The sequence below is a fragment of the Ambystoma mexicanum genome, chromosome 10 (genome assembly GCF_040938575.1).
Source record: "Ambystoma mexicanum isolate Mex_15411 chromosome 10, UKY_AmexF1_1, whole genome shotgun sequence".
Lineage (NCBI taxonomy): Eukaryota > Metazoa > Chordata > Amphibia > Caudata > Ambystomatidae > Ambystoma > Ambystoma mexicanum.
The window spans coordinates 1399695671-1399716194 of record NC_090932.1 but is presented as its reverse complement, the minus strand read 5'-3'; the positions used below and the strand labels follow the sequence as shown (position 1 = coordinate 1399716194).

The following is a 20524-nucleotide window of genomic DNA, read 5'->3' as shown; positions in this document are numbered from 1 at the left end:
TTGCGATTTTGCAATATGCACTTTATACTATGCACTTTATTGATAGCACTCAGCACTCAGCACTTTATCAATCAACCGTTTTTCAATGTTTGCAAAGCATGCAGCACTTTATTACCTATAAAACACCTGCATATCTCAATTTTGATGTCTGCAACATATATGTTGTAAAACAATTTTTGAGAGCACACTTCAGTCCATGTTGAGACACTGTGTCGGCCCACTTGGGCTGAACTAAACAAACCCAGCACAATAGAAAACGGTGTACGATCGTCTTACCTAATTTTATTGACATTGGCAAATACCAAGATGAAACCACATGATTTAATATCAGTGATTCAATATCAGTAATTTCAGGCTTTCTGTCCACCCCTTACCCACTTGTGACATTTGGTTTGATCAAACAAACATGTTTCGAACCGCTACACTGTTTATGAAAATGCCGTGTCTCTTATAAATGCACTGCGATGTGTTGTTATTTAGGTTCCAACATGGCTGCATTTTTGTCTACCACTTGTTACCTTATTTTAGTGCAAAACATTGAAAAAGGACTCATATACTTGTCTATATAATACCACAGTCCTCTCTCTATGTCACTTACCAGACGAAGCCCGAGTAGGGTGAAACGCGTCGTTCCTTTCTTGCACCTAAGACCGTTGCTGCCTCCTTTGTCCATGTATCTTAAACAATAAAGGACACTTTGACTGCACGGAATACAAGTCTGTGTGTGGATTTATTGAAGACATCCAGCCTTTCGCTTTCATCACAGCCGGAGTGCCGATGTAACCCGGATTGGTTTCCAGTCCTTTTTTCTACATATATATATATATAATATTCAAAAGAGAAGAGAGCGGGAAGACCGCACTCCCCGCGGATCAGATGGCAAAATCCAAACAAAAAAGGCGCAACTCACACGAGGAAGGTCATAAGAAAGTTTAATGAAACGAACACAGAAGTGTGTAAAAACATGCCTGGGAAAGCAGCAGAAACGAGGCAGGACGCCCGTAGGCACGACCTGCAGACAATGCGTTTCACGCTCAACTGAGCGCTTGGTCACGTAAAGGAAAAAAGGACCAAAGCATAGTTATAAAAACATGTAGTCCTTTCACTGTGTCAATGGAACGAAGGGTGTATGGAGGCATGAATTCAATGGCAGCCATATTGTAATGGGGGGGGCGGAAATCTACCCACACTGGAGCCAAGAAAGAAATGCGGGATGAGCCGACAAAAAAGTGTCAAAGTAAGCCAATAAATAAAGTGCAAAGTGCACACAATATAAAGGCAGCCCTAAAATAATAAGGGAGGAGACCAAGAGAATGGGCTAGGCCACATGAACCAAACCAAACGCACCCCAAGTTCCACTGTGGATTCCTGGTCAAAAAAGGACAATTACACACACAATAATATATATGTAAGTGTTTGCTTCAATACAATCTACTTATATCCACAGCCCCTTGTGGGTTTTCTTCCTGGACACACTCTATGGGTCATTTACTTGGGGATACACTCCATTAGTAAAATTGGCAAAGGATCCCTGATATAACAAATATGTCTTGCTTTACTCAATGACAGAATCAGGATGAGCCTTCACCAGTAGCAGTACTATTTTTTCTGTACTAACATAGCGTGGGGGATGCAATAGGAATTATCGTTATGGGTTCCTCTTTGTCCAACCATGTTAGTAGTGCCACACTCTTTGCCTACTCCTTGTAGCATTTGTCGTTTTGTTCTTGTACTGTCATTAATGGGGATTTTGCCAACGTCAGTATCTTGCTTCCCACAACTCCATCCGCCCATCCATTCTTTGTATATACCTTGCCATAGATCAGTATTAGCGGTCTTTCCCACCATCCAGGTTCACCTCCAATCTCTCTTGCTCTCCATTTACATGGCAGGTAGTTCAGTGTTACTTCTTTCGTTTCACATTTGTCGGGTCCGTCAGTTACGTATTGTAGCCCTTCGGTCAGCTGCCAATAGTTGTCCAACATCGGTAGTGTTTTGATGAAGTTGTCTTCCTATGGGTACGTTGACCTTGATTTCAATTTTAGTGTTGCTGTTTTTCCTTGGAATCGTGCTCATGTTTGAAACAACGCTAAATATAAGAGACATTATGCTGTGGTCGCTGGCACTTCAGTTGCCACAAATGTTCTGGATGTGCTCATGGCATATGGGATCAATGAGCACATGTAGCAGTTGTCCTTACCAATTTTGAACGTGTGTTTATACCACATGTTGTTAGAGACGTGTGCGGATTCTGTAAGGTATGTGTCCACCCCATGTACATCGATGGAAACACTACATTTACCTCTTTTTACTTTTAGTCCCGTGCTACTCACACCACCTGACACAGTGCTCTTGGCAGCTGGGGTAGGGGAAGGGTTAGTATCGGATTTTGCAGTCACATGTAAAGCATAGTAGGCCTTCCAGACCGTGGCAGTTATCAGACCAGTGGTCAAAAATATCCCCAACATTTTTATTACAGTTGCTATAACCACTGGCATGTTTACCTTACCTGTGCTGCCGTCCTGCAGCTATTTTACTTTAGATGGCATAGGTGCCCACCTAAAAATGTCTAAAATTCTACGTTATTACCATTAGTATTTATTATTCAAGCCCTGCGTATCAAGTGATCATTCAATTCCCAGGCGAAAAGCTCCTCCCACGCTTTCCTTACGTCCTGTCTCTCAGAGCAGGTAAGGCCACGTGGAGGTGTGCATATGAGCGTAATATTAGTAGTAGAAACGCGTTGTAGTAAACACGTAGCCGTCTGGGCTTTAAGTACCTTGGCCTTTTAATTATATATACAAATTGGTGTGACAATGATTCTGGGTAGTCGTCTGTAGGTAACATTTAAGCCTGGGCAGTGGTGACTGTTTTGTATCATATATTTTCATACAGTAATTACAATGCGCTATGCCTGCATGTGCGAGTCAAAAAGAGAAGAGAACATGTACCTGTTTACACAGTGTTGTGCGCGTTCGCCAGTATCTGGTCGGCATCTGTACTGTATCAGTTTATTGCATTTCCTTTTAATTTTGTGCCATTCACATTTAACTCGTTAATTAGTGTAGTGGGGACAGTTTTTGAATCTGAGATCTCCGTAGCATAGAGTGTGCTGCGGGCTGCTGTTTGTTTATGTCCTTGGGTGTGTCTGGCACCTTTGGTGTGACTGTTTCATCGTCTGTTGTTGCTGTCACCGAAGTTTTGGACCTGTCGCTGCAGTGGTGGGGCGCGGTCTGTGCTTTGTAGGGCTTGATGTCATGGATATGTGTCCAAACGTCTTTGTCAACCAACTTAATGGCCCTGGGGGCCACTTTTTCAACAGTATGGGGCGCCGTAAATCTGGGGGAAGTCCACTTTCTTTGATAGTTTCTAAGGAGAACTGTGTCTCCTTCTTTCACTACCCACTGTCCACTCTGCTCCTCGTTGTTGGTTGATTGCTGTTGATTGTTCTCTGACCCGCCCTGTGTCCGTTGAATCTGTTGAGAGATAAAGGAAGCACTAGTAACCAGGAAGAGACATACTCATACATTTCTTCTCCAAAAACAGTATTTGTTCCTTCACAGGCACACATTGCTCTCGCGGGTGGGGTGAGTGGGAGTTGCATTTGGCGTCCAGTCACCACCTTGTGGGGTGTGAGGTGGTGGTCCGAACCAGGTTTGTTTCTCAACTCAAACAGAGCCAGAGGAAGACAATAGAGCCAATTATTTTTGGTTGCTTGCTGTGTCTTGGCTATTGCTTCTTTCAAGAGGCCGTTGAGGCGTTCACAGACGCTGTTGGCTTGTGGCAGGTACGCACAGGCAAACTTGTGTTTGATCCCGAGCAGGGCAGTTATGTGCTGAAATAATTCATTCGCAAATGGGGCCCGTTATCTGATCTCAATACTTCGCAAAACCCCCACCTTGGGAAGACGTCTCTTACCTAAGTGCATCTGCACAGGAGCATGGGCCAGCCTCAATCTACCTCGAAAAGGGGCACACTACTACAATCATGTATCGGTATCCTTGACATATGTTGATCATGTCGACGTAGTCAATGTGTAGGTGCAGGAAGGGTCCTCCAGGCTGTGGTATTGTACCCTTGATGACTTGCAGCGTGTGACCGGCCGTAAATTGTTGGCAAGTGAGACAGTTGCTGATGAAGTTTGCGACGTGTGAGTTTAGTTTGCGACAGTACCATGATTCTTTTATTCGTGCTCCAATTACTTCCTTTCCTGTATGAGTGGGATGGTGCAGTTGGGCCAGCGCTGTTTTCAGTAGGGCCATGGGCATCACAACTTTCCCTGTGTTGTTCTGTCTCCATAGCGCGTCTCTGGGGGACATAGTGCATCCACCTTTTAGCCACAGTTCCTTTCCTGCCATTGGAGCTGGCACCTGCAGTTCCATAATCTGTGTCTCTGGGATGCGTGTGTATTCTCTTTCATTATCATTTGTTTTGCCCTCCCGTTATCTTTTTGTTTTTCTTGTAGGTCCCACATTTCGCCAAAGTATGCAGCGTATTTTGCATGTGAGTCTGCTGTTTCATTACCTCTGGATATTGGGTCTTCCCCATTCGTTTGTGCTTGATACTTCACCAGTGCCAACTCGTGTGGGTATGTTATTACTTCTGTTAGTTCTCCCAGAAGGAGAGCATGTTGCACTGGGGTACCATCTACTCTCCTAAATCCCCTTCTGAGCCATGTTATTAGTCCAGAGTGTACCGTAGAAGTGACGTAGGCACTGTCAGAGTATATGGTTACTTGTTTGCTGTTGCTTTCTTCTAAAGCCAAAATTAGAGCTACCACTTCTGCTGCTTGTGCTGAATATTGTTGGGGTAGTTTAACACATTTCACCGGTACATAAGTCCAATCCTCCCTTAATCGCACTACAGCTGCTCCTGTCCTCCTTATGCCATCACTTTGATCAATTGTTGATGACCCATCAATGTACAGTAACTCGCCCCCCTCTAGGGCATTTTCTTCTACCTTCCGGGTGGATGAGTAGTATTCAATTGCATATGTACAATAGTGTGCGTATTCACCTTCAGCCACTTCCTCTGCTATGAACTGTGCTGGATTAACATTGCTGCACCTTACTATTTTCAACTCAGGTCTTGACAAAATAATTTCATACACTGTTGCACTCTGGGTAGTCAGTGTGGTTTTTGGATCGCAAAGAGGGCGTGTTCTACGTGTAGTGTGGTGGAGCAACCCATAGTAATTGAAGATGATTTTTCTACTGCGAAAGTGTTGTTCGCACGGGAAGTGTCGCATCATCACTGGGTCTAAGTGTCCGCTGTAGAATGCAATTGGTTTGTGTCCCATGCTTGTTTTTTGTGTTAGTACTGCCTTCATTACTGCACCATTGTTAGGCAGAATTATATGCAGTACCCTTTGGGAACACCACACACAAATAAGACTACAGTGACAGTACAAATTCACCTTTGGTATAAGCCTGTACTACAAAGTTAGTGGTAGCAGTGGCTGAGCAGCCAGACTTATCTCAAGAGTAATTGAGCAGTATCAAATAGTTACACAAAGGACAGCAATTACTATGATTCAAACAAACACTGACTCGAGATTTTCAAGTAAAAGAATATACATTTATTTTACTCTTCAGTTGTATAACATTTCACTATTCTTAGCAGTTTAAAATTCACACTCTTAATATACCACACAACTCCCAATAAGTTCCAGACAAGTTAAACTCACAAATTGAAATGGGAGCAAAATGGCACTCCAGCAATTTAAAAGGGAGGGGAAGACAAAGTTTAATAAAAATTGAACCACGCCAACAGGTAAGTACTCGGGGCAATTGAGCAAGAGGAACTACAATAATATAATCAGGTAGAAAAGGCTTAGGGCCAAAGTCAATGGGTCAAAAGTCTTTTGCTCAAGATCACACAGTTTAGGGTAGTTTGCGGTAAAGTTTGTACCACAGATTTTGGACGAGGTTGGTTGATAGAAAAGTTAGTTCAAAGAGAAGAGAAGGACAAGCCCTCGGATTGGAGAAAGATTTCAAACACTTTCACCACGGCTGAGCGAAACGCACAACCGGATTTGCACAGTACCTTAAAACAGAGAGGGGGTTGTAGCTGAGGCAGACGTTCCTGGTAGTTCCTGCAGGCTCACGGTTCCTGAACCGACTGTCGGACTGATGAGAAGTAGGAAGACTGGAGGGTCCTGCACTACCCAGGGAAGAAACCAGCAGCAGCGCCAAACAACGAATAAAAGGTACGCTCCTTAGAACCTAAGCAGAGTCCGACCTTTCTGGCTATCCTGCCCACTGTAGCTCTGTACAGCGAATTCGAGCAGAGGAGGGGTCCTGGCTTGTAGTTTGGGCAAACTGGTTGGTCCCACCAGCTCAAGGAAAGAAGTTTCCTGGAGGATCTGTTGTCGGATTTGGAGATTCTGACCTGCTGCAGGGCTTCACAGGGTCGTTCAGTCATTGTAGGGGTCCTCTTCTTCCAGTTCCTCGTTGGTTCTTTCGTTCCAGTGGTGACTCTGTTCTTCCAGTCCCAGAGACCTGCTTTTTATGCAGTTTCCCCCCATTCATACAGTCTGGCTGTCAATCAAACAGCAGGGTTGCTGGCCTGGCAAGGCCAGTCCCCTTAGCCAATCGGACAAGAGTGCGACTTGGGTTACCAAGGGAACCCATGGCAGGGGTCCGAAGATCCCTCTCTCACATCCTGCCTACCTAGACTATGAGGCGCCTTAAGGAGGGCTTCTGTGCAGAACCCCACGAAAAGACAGCGAACAAAGGAGTCATCCCCGGTTTGGCGCGCAGAGAAAAACACGAGAAATACTTTAACAAAAAGAAATGGCGACTAAACCCAGCCGGAACCAAAATAAAATGTATTTGGTCAAGCGGGTTTATGTTCGAGGCTAATGTAGTAGCCTAAAACACTACCACGTTTATTTAAGATAATCTCGGTAGAAAAGTTTGGGTAGATACCACTGCCAACAGTCAAGTCTTAATGTTAAGGGAGCGAATCAAGGCTCCAAGAGGCACTTAAAAAAAGGGATAAGAGTTAACCCTTTCCAATACTCCATGTAAGATGGGGTGTCCTGGGTCTGTGGTTTAAAGTGACTAAGGTAAAGTTAATGGCAACTTTACCTGTTTCTGGGGGACAGTAGTCAGCCCCAGAAATGGAGTCAGGGGGAAGTCTCAAAGACAACCCTGTGTCACTGCACTGAAGGTGCTGTGTAACACACACAAAGGGTGATGCACCTGGAGTAGGTGAGGCTCCAGTGCCTCAGATCACACAGAAAGTAGAAATACACATAGCAAAACACATGTAAGAGTGGGGGAAAAGGCTCACACTCTTACCAGGGGAAAAAAATTAATCCTAGAAATCCAGCAAAGCTGCTGGGGGACTCAGTATGTAAGGGAAATTAAACATATATGAGAATTCTCCCTAACAGGTACCCAGGAACTTCTCATTCAAAATGGGATTGCAGGCCCTTTTTGTAGATGCATGATGCCACAATGTGCATCATCTGTGAAAACTCATCCCCAGACCTACCTCTAGCCCAGGTTGGTTCCCCGAGTGGTAGGGTCAGTATAGGACAGTGTAGAAGGAAAGGTTATTGATTGAGAAGAGGTCAGGTGGTATGCTTGGGTCGTCCCTAGGAATTGCTACATGAAAACAGTTACATGAAGAGAGTTAGTGATTGGTTGTGTTGTGGTACCGTCAGTGGTTAGCCCCTCGTGTCCTGATTGGGCCATCTGCGAGCCCCCAAGCCTGGGACCATTATTGTTCCCAGCTCGCGATGTACCTGGTGCTGGCAACAATGTGTGACTATATGTCAGAGGAGGATAATGGACGGGTCTTGCTACTTGCTGTTAGAGCACTCCTTTCTCATCGCTGCCGGCGTCTAACTTGTTACATCTTCGTTGCAGGCTGGGTCCCAGACATGAGACCCCAGAGCTTTAGTCCTTGGAGCTTGGCATCGTATGAGGTCGAACTGGTCACGTGTTGAGAGACTGTGTCTGAGGCAGAATTACGGGGATTTGATTTGTATTTCTGCTCCACGGAGTCTTTAGCAGTGGCAGGTGTAACCTTGGCGTCGAGAGCACGGCATGTTGATTGCAACTTTGCCACCTTGGCTGTGGGGCTCCGTTCAGGGTTGTGCTGCATGACCAGCACCTTGTAGCTCCGTCTGAGCTGCTTCGGCTCTGGGGCCTCTGGTTTGCGGCCTACCTTTGGGTTGGTTATATGTGGCGGTATAAAGTCCATAACGCGAGGGTGCGGATTGGTTCCTTATGCATCAGTCCATCCACGGGGTCTTATCTTCAGGGTTTTAGTATTATGAACCGTCTGCAAGCATGTACACGAGCTCTTCTAGCGTCTTGCGTTTCTGTGATGCGGTAGTTAACCTATGTGAAAAAACTATGCATGTCTGTGAGTGTGCACGGTCCTCTAAGTCATAGCACTGAGCGTGTTCTTCATGTGGGTTGGTGTGTGACTGGTCCAGGTGCCTGGCAGCATGCGTGTTTCTGTCCGCGGCACCTATGTCGACATATCATCTCTAATGATGCCGGTACTGGTTTGTGACATTTAGTCGAGCTGGTCAATATGGTCGGCCTCGGCTCTGCCTGGTTTCCCACCTCGTGCTCTAGATGGGGTGCGGCTGGCTTGTGGAGGTGGGGCGTGGCCACAGTGGATCTTGACGTCCGGGGCGGCAGACAGAGGGTGGAACTCATCCCGCTGCAGGTGCTTGGGCCGTGACGTCATTGGCCATAGTTTGTATGGGGGTCGGGGGAAGGCACCGTCCCATTTTCCCTCTTCAGTCCCCCCCACCTGTAGTTCACCTCCTTATTCTGCAGCCATTCAGTCAATGGTCGCAGGGCTCTCTGCTTCGCAAAGTCATGGTAGGCACATATTACGGACGGTGATCGTCGGAGATGACCTAGCAGCAGTCATTATGCGTTTCTTCAACTTGAATAAGTGTATTCTGAATAACCTGCCCCGAGGCCTGTACTGATGCTTGGAAGTCCGGGCCCTCATTCGATGAGTCCTGTCCAATTCAATGGCTAAATGGTCAGGAAGGTCCAAAATGAAACTAAAGAGGCCCGCCACAAAGTCTGGAAGTTCATCATCCCGCACAGCCGAAAAGATACCACGGATTTGGATGCTGTTCCTGCGAGAACGATTTTCCCAGTCTTCCTGAACGATTTTCCCAGTCTTCCTGTCTATCATCCAAGGCTTCACTCAAGAGCCTCTATTGGAGCATTCCCCCACCTCATATGACTGCTCACACAGCATATCCTCCACTCCGAGACTCTCTGCTCCGTCCCTGAGACCCTTTTATCTAGTGCCAAAATCTTGTGACAGAGTTCCTTTGTACTTTTGCGAATTCCCTTTCTAATTTCCTCCAGCAGTTCTTGAAAGTCTGTCTTGGCGGACATCTCCATGAGCAGGGCCGGAAGTGGATCCGCCCAGTGGACCTGGGCTGTCACCACCTCACTGCATCCTTTCTTGTTGGCTGGCTCCAGCATTGTGGAGATGTCGCCTTGCTTTCCTGGCTTGGGAGTTTTGGCAATGCTGCAGGCAGGAGTTGGTATCTGGGAGGGGACCACACAAGAGCCACACGTACTGTGCACCGCCCACCTTGTTGCGGCCCAACACCGCACCCCCTATAAACCCCCCCTCCTTCCATGGTTCACACTGTGCTTCAACTGCAGGTCACCGCCCACAAGCGCTGCAGCTGCTGGCCAATGTAGTGCACATAAAGGGGGGTGCCACGTTTAAAGGAGGTGCAGGCCACCCTCAACAGTGACCGCATTACTCAGAGGCTTGTCTCTCAGAACCCCAAGACGTTGTTACAAGACAGCCAGTCACTCCTTGTTGGGCTTCTTATAGGTGCAGATTAGTAGGCAGACAGGAACTGTGCTTGTTACCCTCTAATCACTTCCAAAACACCTCCTCATGTAATTTAAAATGGGCAGAGGAAGGGTGCCGCAAGCCCTCAACAATGCCAGCACCTTCCTGGGTCTGTAATGGTGGGCTCCACAGTAGTCTATTCTTTGCAGTTGCTGCTGGGTGCACATAAGTTCCTGGCAGCAAGGCCAACCACACTCCCCCAAAGCTAGAGTCCGCACTTTAGTCATTCCGCGCCACGCAGTCTAAGCCTGGCACACAATTCCTTCACTGCGTCTTCGGCCTGGGTAGTGCATCAGGTCTCCTGCGACACTGCTTGCTCTGCTGGGCTGTCAGCTGCAGAGCGGAGGACCCGGCAGGCACATAGCCACACATTCCTGTTTTTTCAAAGCTATTGTGTAACTTTGTATAACTGCTGGTTATTTTTTTACTTCTAATTTCTTGGAGTGTTATGAGACCAGTACGTCCGATACTGTAAGCCTTACTTTACTATTACATTTGGTGGCCCTATGGTCCTGGTTGTTATTTGTTAACCCGTTCTCTCCCTCTAGGCATCCTAGAAGTATATGGTCTACCTATGAGCTATCTGTATTCTATACTAGAGCTTGTGAGGGGTTTGGGGACTATTTCTGTGCTTGCATTGTTGCATTGTGATCATTACTTTATACATGTGTTTTTATTGTGTTGGGTTCGCTTTTCTCCTCACCCTTTAACCTTCTGTGTATTGTGGTTACCATGTACATTTAGCTTAGAAGTGAGTAGGGTCAGTCTGTCATTACTATTTTTATACATACCTTGCGTCTTGCTAGATGTTATGTTCAGTTCAAAATGACTTATTGGCCTTATAAATAATGTGTGTCATTTTATGATCAAGTGCATATTTTCAGTATACCATTGTGGTTTATTCTTTGGGGGTAACTGTTGGGACAAACTGGACTTCATTGCCAGCCTATCTCTTCCCTTCAGTGTAGTCTTCCTGTACCATCATTGAAACCCTGAGGGAGTTTGGTCTAGGTTTTGGTTGGGAAATCCTGTATTGCCTTTAGGTTCATTTTACATCACTCATTAGCGGGCTGTGGATAAATCTCATTAACACAGTGGATGGCGTGGCTAATGGTGGTCTCAGCAGCAGTCCTCCAAAGTTAATCTTCGGATCCATGCTTCCAGTGGTCAACTGCACAATGGATCCAGAGCCTCTCCTACTATGTGAAATCGTCATATGGAGGAATCCCAGCCTACCTATCGGTGACCCTGCTATATTCATACTTCACAGTGGCTGTACAATCACGGGAAAGCCATATATGGTACAGCCATGACTCACTCAAGGTTTGCAGTGTGGATTTGGCCCGTATGCAGTCTCATAGAGTCCATACCATTTCTATTCACATGAAGAGGCTACTTCCCGGGCTCTGTCAGGGCCGGCAAAGAAGTTGCCCATGTATGGCCATATTCTTCTGCTCAGGAGGAAGATTACCAAAAGGGCAATACCGCACAAAGATGGGGCTTCCAACCACATGGCTAGCCATGTTGAGTCCTCTAGTGCCCAATATAGTGCCATGCTATAAAAAAGAAAAGTTGCACAAGAAAGTACCTACAACGGTAAAAATAAAGGTAGCACTGCCGCCAGCCTGTTTGAGCGCTACTAGGTGTACACAAAATGTCAAAAAGGTTCAAAAGCATGGGGAGAAAAGGTTTCCCTGTAGCTCTATCCTAATACATGTAGTAGTTCTTTACCATAGACGTAAACGGGGGTCAAGGTCCCTGTGTAATGATATCCTTAAGGACTGAACAGTGCACCAAAACAAAACGATTTAAGCTAGGGAAAAGGCCCCACTCCCATAAATCATTCCAGGGTCATACAATAGTTTGGATATATGCTGGGGTCCAATAGAAAAAGATTAGAAAGCTGCAAAACTTTTCTCCCTACTGATGGGTTGGTACGTATGGATTGTGCCTCATTCTCTGAATGTTACATGTATTTTATTAAAGGACAAAAGACACATCTCTTCACTTATTTTGTCTTAAAAATGTTCGCTGCTGGTAAACATCTGTCACATTTGTTGTTGTCTTTCAGCGCTTGTCTGTAATAGAATCCCACGATCTTCTTCGCAAATTCATCATATTTATGAGTCATGAAGAGCAATGCAGAGATGTGTGTTCATGTTTAGAAGGCAGCCATACTCTATGCTTGTTAGGTAAGTATGTTCACCTTATATTGTGACCTGAGCATTGTAATGTGTTGTTTGAAGTAGGGGATGAAATACTCATTTCACGATGACTAACTGTTGTCAATGTTCATTTATCGAGCAATGCCATTGCAATTGTGAAACTTCAAAGTTGGTCATTGCCAAACTATATGGTCCAAGGTGGAAAACACTATTGCTTCTTTCCAGTTAAAAGAGCACACATATTTTCTAACTGCGGCATATTCATTGTGCCCAACAGTTTAGCTCTCAGTAGTCCGATTTAGTTTTAGAGTTTCTGTAAACCGCTGATTACACAACGAGATGCATTTGAGAATATATATTTTTGTAATACAATGTTTTCCAAAATGAGCCCACTGTTGTAAGGGACATAAGCGTAGATGTCATTGGCACCTGTGGCGAGTAAACCTAGACCCACAATTAAGAGCAACTTTGACGCAAATGTATTTATTTAGATGCAAAATAAATGGTTTGAACAAATTCAAGCCATGCTTTGTTGCAGTGCAAAATAATATGAACTGAAAGTGAATTCTACACAATGATGAATGTGTGTTAGGGAAGGCGGATGAGATCATAGAAACACTTTATGACATTTCAGAAGGGGGACACTAGGTGTCACTTCTATACGAGCTGTTAATGTCACGGTCAGACGATACGATGGCGCAGACCAGTCATGGTTGGCAAGCAGACCTACAGGAGCAACTGACGGATACATTCTGGAGCAGAGTTTTAACAAACCATAAAAAGGTCTCTAGGAACGCTAAGCTCCAGTTGATCCAGTTACATGTCACGCATAGGGCATATCTGACGCCAAAAAATTTGCCAAATTTAGCAGAGCGATGGAGCAGGTTTGTCCAAAATGCAGAACGATTGAAGCAGATTTATTACACATGTTTTGGCCGTGTACATAGAATTGACTATTTTTGGGAAGAGATAGCTCTGGCCCTGACCGTGATGGGTATAATATTAGATTTGATTCCCCAGCAGCTTGCATTTTGGGTATTTTTGCAGGTCTGAAACAGGTGAGACACGTTAGTAAACTAAAAGACTTAGCATACATACTGGCGGACCGGAGATGAACCTATGGTGGATTGAGCTCCAGAAATGGTTGAAAGTGGAAATCAATGTATGGCAAGAAGCGGCACGTAGGAGCCAAGATGAACAACGTGTACCGCTAGATTCCTGGAAGCAACTGGTGCAAGAATTGTTAGTAACAGTGCATGGTGCAGCCCGTGAGGGGGGCGTTCCCCCTGTAAAGTGAAAAGTTATACCAGTGTAGGGTTTGTGGCAGACGGTGGAAGTTGATATAGCATGGTAGGTGGGAAAGGCTGGGGCGAGTTGGGGAGGTTAGGTAAACAGACGCTATTGATGTACAATGTTATGGATAACTTATTGACGTCTGTATGTTATACTGTTGTTTACAAACCAATACAAATATTTTTTTTTTTAAATGAATGTGTGTTAGGGAGATTTTTCCCCAGTCCACTGGTGAGGGGTGTCACGAGATCTATCAAAATGGGGAAAATAGAGGGGCGCTGTTGTGCGCCGTGGAAAATGGCCACGTAGGTGAGGAGCTCTGCTAATACTAAAACTAACATCCTTCCTGGAATATCCTGCGGTTTGGAGCAACTCTAGAGGCTGTTCCTACCAGATTTGGACATCGGAACACACACAGAACCGATAGCTTGAATCCCGAACAAAAACGCAGCACGGCGGCTGCTGTTCGGTTCGTGTCAGTGTTTAGTGCCAATCCAGCCCTGCGCGGCCCGACCGGGGGAGCCCAACGTCCCCGGAGGCAGCGCCGTACTGCTATCCTCGAGGATTGGAACTGCTGCAGCAGCAACAGTAAATCCGAGTGGGGAGGAGGAGCCCCGTGGAAGCGCTCACCAGAGTGTGCTTGGTCTATCGGAACACCTCCCAAAACCCACAGCGATAGGGTCCGCGAGGGAAGACCGCCCGTGCAGTGCGGCAGGCTGAGACACGCTGGTGCGGCTCCACGCCCGGCCCCGAGTGACGGACAACATACAAAGAATTAAAACAACCCGGCCCAGAGGGGGATAACGGGAAAAGGCTCAACAGAGCAAGAGGGGTGCTGGCCAAGAGATGAGGAGGCGGGTCTGAGGCGTTGGAGTCCCCGCAAGGGATATACACCCTGACTGCTGTGGGCGGATGGATCCGCAGGAGCGGGCACCATCACATGACCCCAGCAAACTGACACCAACTACCGCCTGCAGAGCAGAAGTGTCGGCTCTGAGGGCAGGTGCTGCAGGGCCGTCCATCCAGGCAACATATCCTGAGTAATGCAGCATAAGACTGCATTTGGATAGCAGTGGAAATTATAAAGTAAGTGTGAGCTGCGCTTTAAGTTCCCGGGCCCCGCAGGCTGTGCTGCCCACTAGGGAGGGGTCTCAGAGGTGCCCCTCTTCCCACTAAACACTGGTTATCTGTGCTAGACCTCAGAAAGGGTGGGGCTCCCGCCCCCGCCACACCCATCAGGGAGGCCAAAATAACACTGGGGGTTGCTGTTTGGCAGTCTAAGAACACTCTGCAGTATCTACCACGCCCCCCCCCAAGACTCGCAGGGAAAGCATTACTGGACCGCTGGAGGCTCTATACGGAGGCTCTATTCAAAGGCATCATAAAACAGAGAGGCAATTGCACCCCGGCATCTGCCTGACATCCACAGGTGCAAAGCATACGTAAATTGAGTCTCCAACTGGGAACTGACCACACTGACTGGGGGTAAGGTAGCTGGGGCGCAATACAGAGTGGGCCCAACCATCTTGCATCCAAACAGCAAGCTAGCCCAGCGGAGGGACGGCATGACACGAGGGGCCAAGGGTCACAAAAAAGGTCCCATGAATGCCTTCACAAGCACAAATACAGGAGAGACCGAGGCCGGCTGCCGGCATTTACCTTCGCCACCCGACCAGCCACAAGCAAGAGACAACACAGATCCTTACATGGTGGCACTGCAGGCTGGTTTTGCGGCGGTCAACAGCAGAGTAGATGACATTGGGAGCAACATCTCCATCCGAGCGGACCTCCACGTAGTCAACCACAGAGTAACCGAGGCAGAGACAAGAGTGAGCACGCTGGAGGACACCTCAGTGGCACATGGCAAAGACATTGAGATCATTAAGAACTCCTTTAGTCAGTCCAATCCAAGTGTTAGGATCTGGAACCCAGGTCACGCCATAATAATATTCAGGTGGTGGGGTTGCCGGAGAAAGCCCTGAACACTACGATGGAGTTTTTTTTGGAAGATGCAATCTGCACAATGTTACCGGGGGGCACAGTTCTCTCAACAGTTCCTTGTCGAAAGTGCACACAGATCACTGGCTCCCCCTCCTAAGCCTGGCACCCCACAACGCACGGTCATAGCTCGTCTCCTCAATTATCGTGACAGAGACCAGATCCTCTGCTTATCCCGTGAGAAAGGCATCCTAACCTACGACTCTGCCCGAATCCACATTTACCTGGATTTCTCTACTGGGGTACAGGCAGCCAGACACACCATTGAGCATGCTAAGAAGGCACTTGGAGCGCAGTCAATCGCATACGCCATGCTGTTCCATGCGAGGCTCTGCCTGCCGCATGCCGGAATGTCCAATTTCTTCGACACTCCCGAGGAGGCTGTTACGATGGATTTCTGAACTCTGTCCTGGAGGGGCAGAGGTTCAGAAGGCCAGCCTAGTTTCTTGGAACAGGATAACCTCTGGACAAGCCAGACCAATCAGGGTAGCGATGGCGGCGGTCAAGACTAGGTCTCAAGAGGGGTGAGGGTGACTGAAAGCCCGCAATGAGCACACAAAGCAAGGACACTTACAAATTACTCCAGGCAGGTGTTATATTAAAAATATAGACACATTTATTACAAGACCTCTGTAACATTGACCGTAGTAAAGAATCACGGTAAACTCAAGTAAACCAACACATCACAATCAAATACAATATATATACAATTACCGAAGGGTTCAAAGAGTTTGAAGCACGAAATATGCAGACCACCTAGATGGGGAGGAAAACAGGCAGTGCAAGTAATCGTTAGACCCAGTTCGTCTTCAGAGGACACCTAACTAGAGGGAAGTCCGAGCCCTACGAAGAGTGGAGCCTTGTGCTCAAAAGTACCTGCACACGCTGGTGCCAACGGGCCAAGGGGAGTCTCTTCAAGGAAATCGGGCAGTTCAGAGCGCTGAACAAATGAGGACGAACAGATCTCCGCTACTCAAGCGGGGCCTCCACTTGTGGGCAGAAGCAGAGCGCAAGTGCAAAAAAGGCGTGCTGTTTTACACAGCGAGAAAAAGCTACAGGCTACTGCAGGAGGGCGACCGGTTCCTAGCGTTGCTACTCACCGGTCCCCGATGCAGGCAGACCCAGGCTTCTCCACGTCAGTTTCAGTGCTGGCAGGTTCAGATACAAGCAGGGAACGTCTCGGCGTCGTGTAGATTCCGCGGCAGCAGAAGTTAGAGTTGAGGATGTCCCAAACGCAGTGAACATGCACAGATTGTTACCACAGCAGGGCAACGCAGCGGCCGTGTGTATTTCAGCCTAATGCACACTTCTCACTTCAGACCTGGGAATGCCAAGTGTACGAATCGTGTGAGAGTGCCAAGGACTCGGAATACAACAGCAACCTGACGGCGGTGACAGAGCAAGGCTCCTGGGTAGGCTGGTCAGTCCACTGGATGGCCCAGGGACGCTTCCGAAGGCTTACGTGCAGGAGATGATGAAGATGCTGAGAATAGTTGTTCCCACTATTCCAAAGGGTCGAAGTACCAGTACAGGCCTTCTCGTTCGATCAGAGGCAGAATGGTCTCACAGGGCGACAGCAGTGTAGAGAAGCAGTCCTTCAGCGGGTCACCAGTGATTCCTCAGTTCAGCCTCTTAGTTGCAGGATACTTGGCTCCTTTATCCGTCGTTCGTGAGAACTCAGGAGATCGACCTGGTAGTGGTGTTTCCAGCCTCCTCTTATCCAGAGTTCCCTTCGCGCTAAAACGGAGAGGACCCAATGGGAGATCTGCTCACAAAACACTCACACCATACGTGGACCTATCACGGACCACAGTGGTCCCAGGCATTCAAGACACACTAGACTCTCTGGCACCCAGGATGTGTATTGGGACCAGACATCCCAGCCCACATCCTGGAGGCACACACAAGGCATGCAGAAGCCTGCGAAAGCATCTGTGTTTCGCGGGAAAGTACATGCCTAAATAAGGATGGCCCCGGGTCGGCTCGACCTGGGGAAGATGAAGGGGCAAGACGGTCAGCGGACAGGACAAAGAACCTCGTGGCATGGCCATTTTGGAAGCCAGGCCCCCCATTTTGGCCAAACGCGAGAAGCGCGGTTAACAGGGCAAAAGGGAGTTTAAAACACAAAGAAACGATCGCTGGCACCAGTCCCGTCCGTGAAATACTTGCACAGTTCGTTATAAATCCATCGAGAGTTTCTAGGGCCTGTAGAATGACTAGAGACCTAAGAGCGCTGTAATGTAAGTTACGGTGCACTCTTGTGCCATGTTGCGCGAAAGCTGCAACACAGGAAAAGAACTACGGAAAACAACGTTTCCCGGCACTGACTGGATTAAGGGCATGTTAGTTTCCCCGTAAGAATGGAGCGAAAAGCCCAGAGGAGTGCAGCGGAAGGCTTCGCTTCTCTGGCAAAGTCTAAATCAGCAAAAGGTTTGGGGGTTGCCACATGGAAGGAAAATTACCTACAATATGAAATCTTTGCTAACAGAGGCCATGGCATATATAGAAAGAAACATACCGATACCACTAGCCCGGGGGCGCTCGACACCCCCAATCGAATACATGATTATAAGCCCCAAGTCAAGGAAGTTATCACAGTTGGAAGATCATCCACACCGTAAGTAATCAGGACAGCGGCTCCCTGAGAGCGGCCTGACACATGCTACGAACAATTCTGGTCACATAGCGGCATCCACAGTTACAGCGCTTTTGCAATAGTTATGGGTAAACACCGTTTTGTTGGGGTGAGGGTGGGGTGGCCGGTTGCCTAGCAAGATTTTAATTGGGATGGTTGGGGGGGGCACGGATGTTTAACTGGGAAAATTGACGGTAACATGAGCAGAGATATATTTTATCAGGTACATATACAGCCCAACGTAAAGCCAGCTGGAGTGTATGGCACTACCCAAATCGATACAGGGGATTAGACCCCTAACATGGAACATTAGGTGGCTAGTGAATCCCATCAAAGCTAGGAAACTCCTGGCCTACACCAAAAGACACTGGATTGACATCCTTCCGCTACAAGAGACACACGCTATAAATAAAGTAACAGAGTTGTTTCCCTAGGATTCAGGACCGATACGCATAGGCACTGACTATTCATCGCAAGCCAGGGGAGTTTTGACCATTATCCATCAGCGGGTTGGCTTCCAACTCACTAAATCCCTGATTGATGCAGAAGGCAATCGTGTGGGGAATAATTACGAACATGGAACTGGTTTTGATCAATTCCTGTAACGCTCACCTGTTATCCACTATGACGTCACTCAGCCTGTTCTGGCCTCTTACAACTTCGAACCCTTCCCTGGAGTCTACTCGATTGGAGACTGGGCCTGAAACACAGGATTGGTAGAGTTTATCTCCTTATTGTCTCTGTGTGCTTGAACCCCTTCTTTCCCGGGGTCCAGCCCTTCCATTTGATCCACAGCTCACCTTGTTTTCTTGGAAAGTGTGCTCTCCGTCCTGCTTTCAGCGCAGGGGTGCGTTGATTGATGCAGGCTTGTTGCTGCCTAGTTACTTCACTGGCAAGAGTCCGACAGGTAAGTATAATGAGTCTTTTAAACAGTTCTCTAACTTCGTTCCTTTCCTTCCTTAGATGATGGCCGGTGTCCGGGGATGGCGACGTGCTGCTGAGATGAATAGCGCTGAAGGTGAGTGAGAGTGCGATGCGACCCTTTCGTATTTGTATTGAACCAAGTTCTTTTTCTGTGTCTTTTAGGTGCCGCAACGTTTTCAGCGTGGATGCCGGTTATGAAGAAGAAATGCAGTGAGTAAGCGCGGTATGCGGCGCCTCTAGATGTTTCCACGCTAACCTGGAGTGTCTTTTCCCTCTTGCAGATGGATGAGAGGTTCCGGAGACAGAGTTCCCCCAGAGCGGCTGGGATTCAGGTAAGCGTTTGAAGCTCGTACAGTCTTTAAAAAAATAAGCAAAGATTTGCTGAATGCTTACTAATGCCTTTTTCTGTTCTTTTCCCTTTTCCTTAGGAAGCGGTGTGCCGGGATGGGAATGACACCGCCGAAGATGCCCGGAGGACAGAAGAAGCGATGAATGATGGGCAGAAGCGCCGCAAGGTAAGGCTATTCCTAACGGTGTTCTTGTTCTTGCAAAAGCAGAGCGCAGAAGAAAGATGCAGGCCTACTGGAGACCGATCCGAACACGGTGAGTGTCACGCTGCAGGTGCAGAAAACACAAAGCATGTTTCTCAGCCTGGGCGTGGCTTAAATAGTCTCTGGGTAGCCCAGGTGTCTCTGGGCTGAACCGCACCCAAAAGACTAGACTGCACATGCAGTTCTGGGAACCGAAATATGTGGGGGCATCCATCTTGTCCCCATCAATGCATTACAAGTCCAATCCCCAATGTTATCCTATGGGAGTGAGTGAGTCTGGTGCCACAAGCGCCACGTCTGCCTCCAAGTGGGTCTTTGGAGGGATGGAGAGGCCCTTGAGGGCCATGTAGGTGATCGTGGCCTGGCTCCAGCCTGACATCTTGGAGGGCTGGGGACATGAGGGGCAGGAATCATGACAATTCCTATGGTCCTAATGTAGACACCCCAGAATTTTACCTAAAGATAATCTTGTAGGTCTCTCTGTTGGAGGATGCCAAGATAATATGGGGCGGGGACCTGAATACGATCTTAGACCCTTTGAGGAACAGGACCACAAGAGGGCACCGAACCCAGACCAAGTCAGCACTAACCATTCTCCAAATCATGTCCACACTCACCCTAATAGACGCTTGGAGGGAGGTACATCCCTCTCAAAAGGAATTAACATTTCATTCACACGTACATAACTCCGGTTCGCGCATAGATTACTGGCTCTGCTCCCCAGAGTTTATTCCGCATTTAAGAGAGTGCGTCATAATGCCGCATACAATATCAGATCACTCAAGTCCTAATGGAAATCGCCGCGATGGACGTCGGCCATATTATTCAGCACTTTTTCAATCGCAATACAGGCTCAGTAGATTCAATGACCCTGGTGTGGGAAACATTTAAAGTCTGGTTTAGAGGGCACCTAATGTCCTTGTCGGTGGGCACTCTACGCAAAATTAGGAGAGAGCTAGACCAAATAGAAAACAAGCTGAAATCCTTACAATCAGCACACTCCCGGTCACCTGGGTTAAACACACTTGAGCCCTTACAAACACAACTAGTGGGAATTAGGACCCTAGCAGACCAAGAAGTGTTGTACACTACACGCC

The 20524-nt window shown here is 47.5% G+C and overlaps 1 protein-coding gene across 3 annotated transcripts in view; it reads left to right on the top strand.

The window, feature by feature from the left end:
* UBE3B (ubiquitin protein ligase E3B) overlaps positions 1–20524 on the top strand; it is a 2019282-nt gene that overhangs the window by 638170 nt on the left and 1360588 nt on the right. For all 3 annotated transcript variants that reach the window (XM_069619417.1, XM_069619418.1, XM_069619419.1), the window contains exon 11: positions 11933–12053. In XM_069619417.1, coding sequence (XP_069475518.1) covers positions 11933–12053 — 121 coding nt within the window. The remainder of the gene's footprint in view (positions 1–11932; positions 12054–20524) is intronic.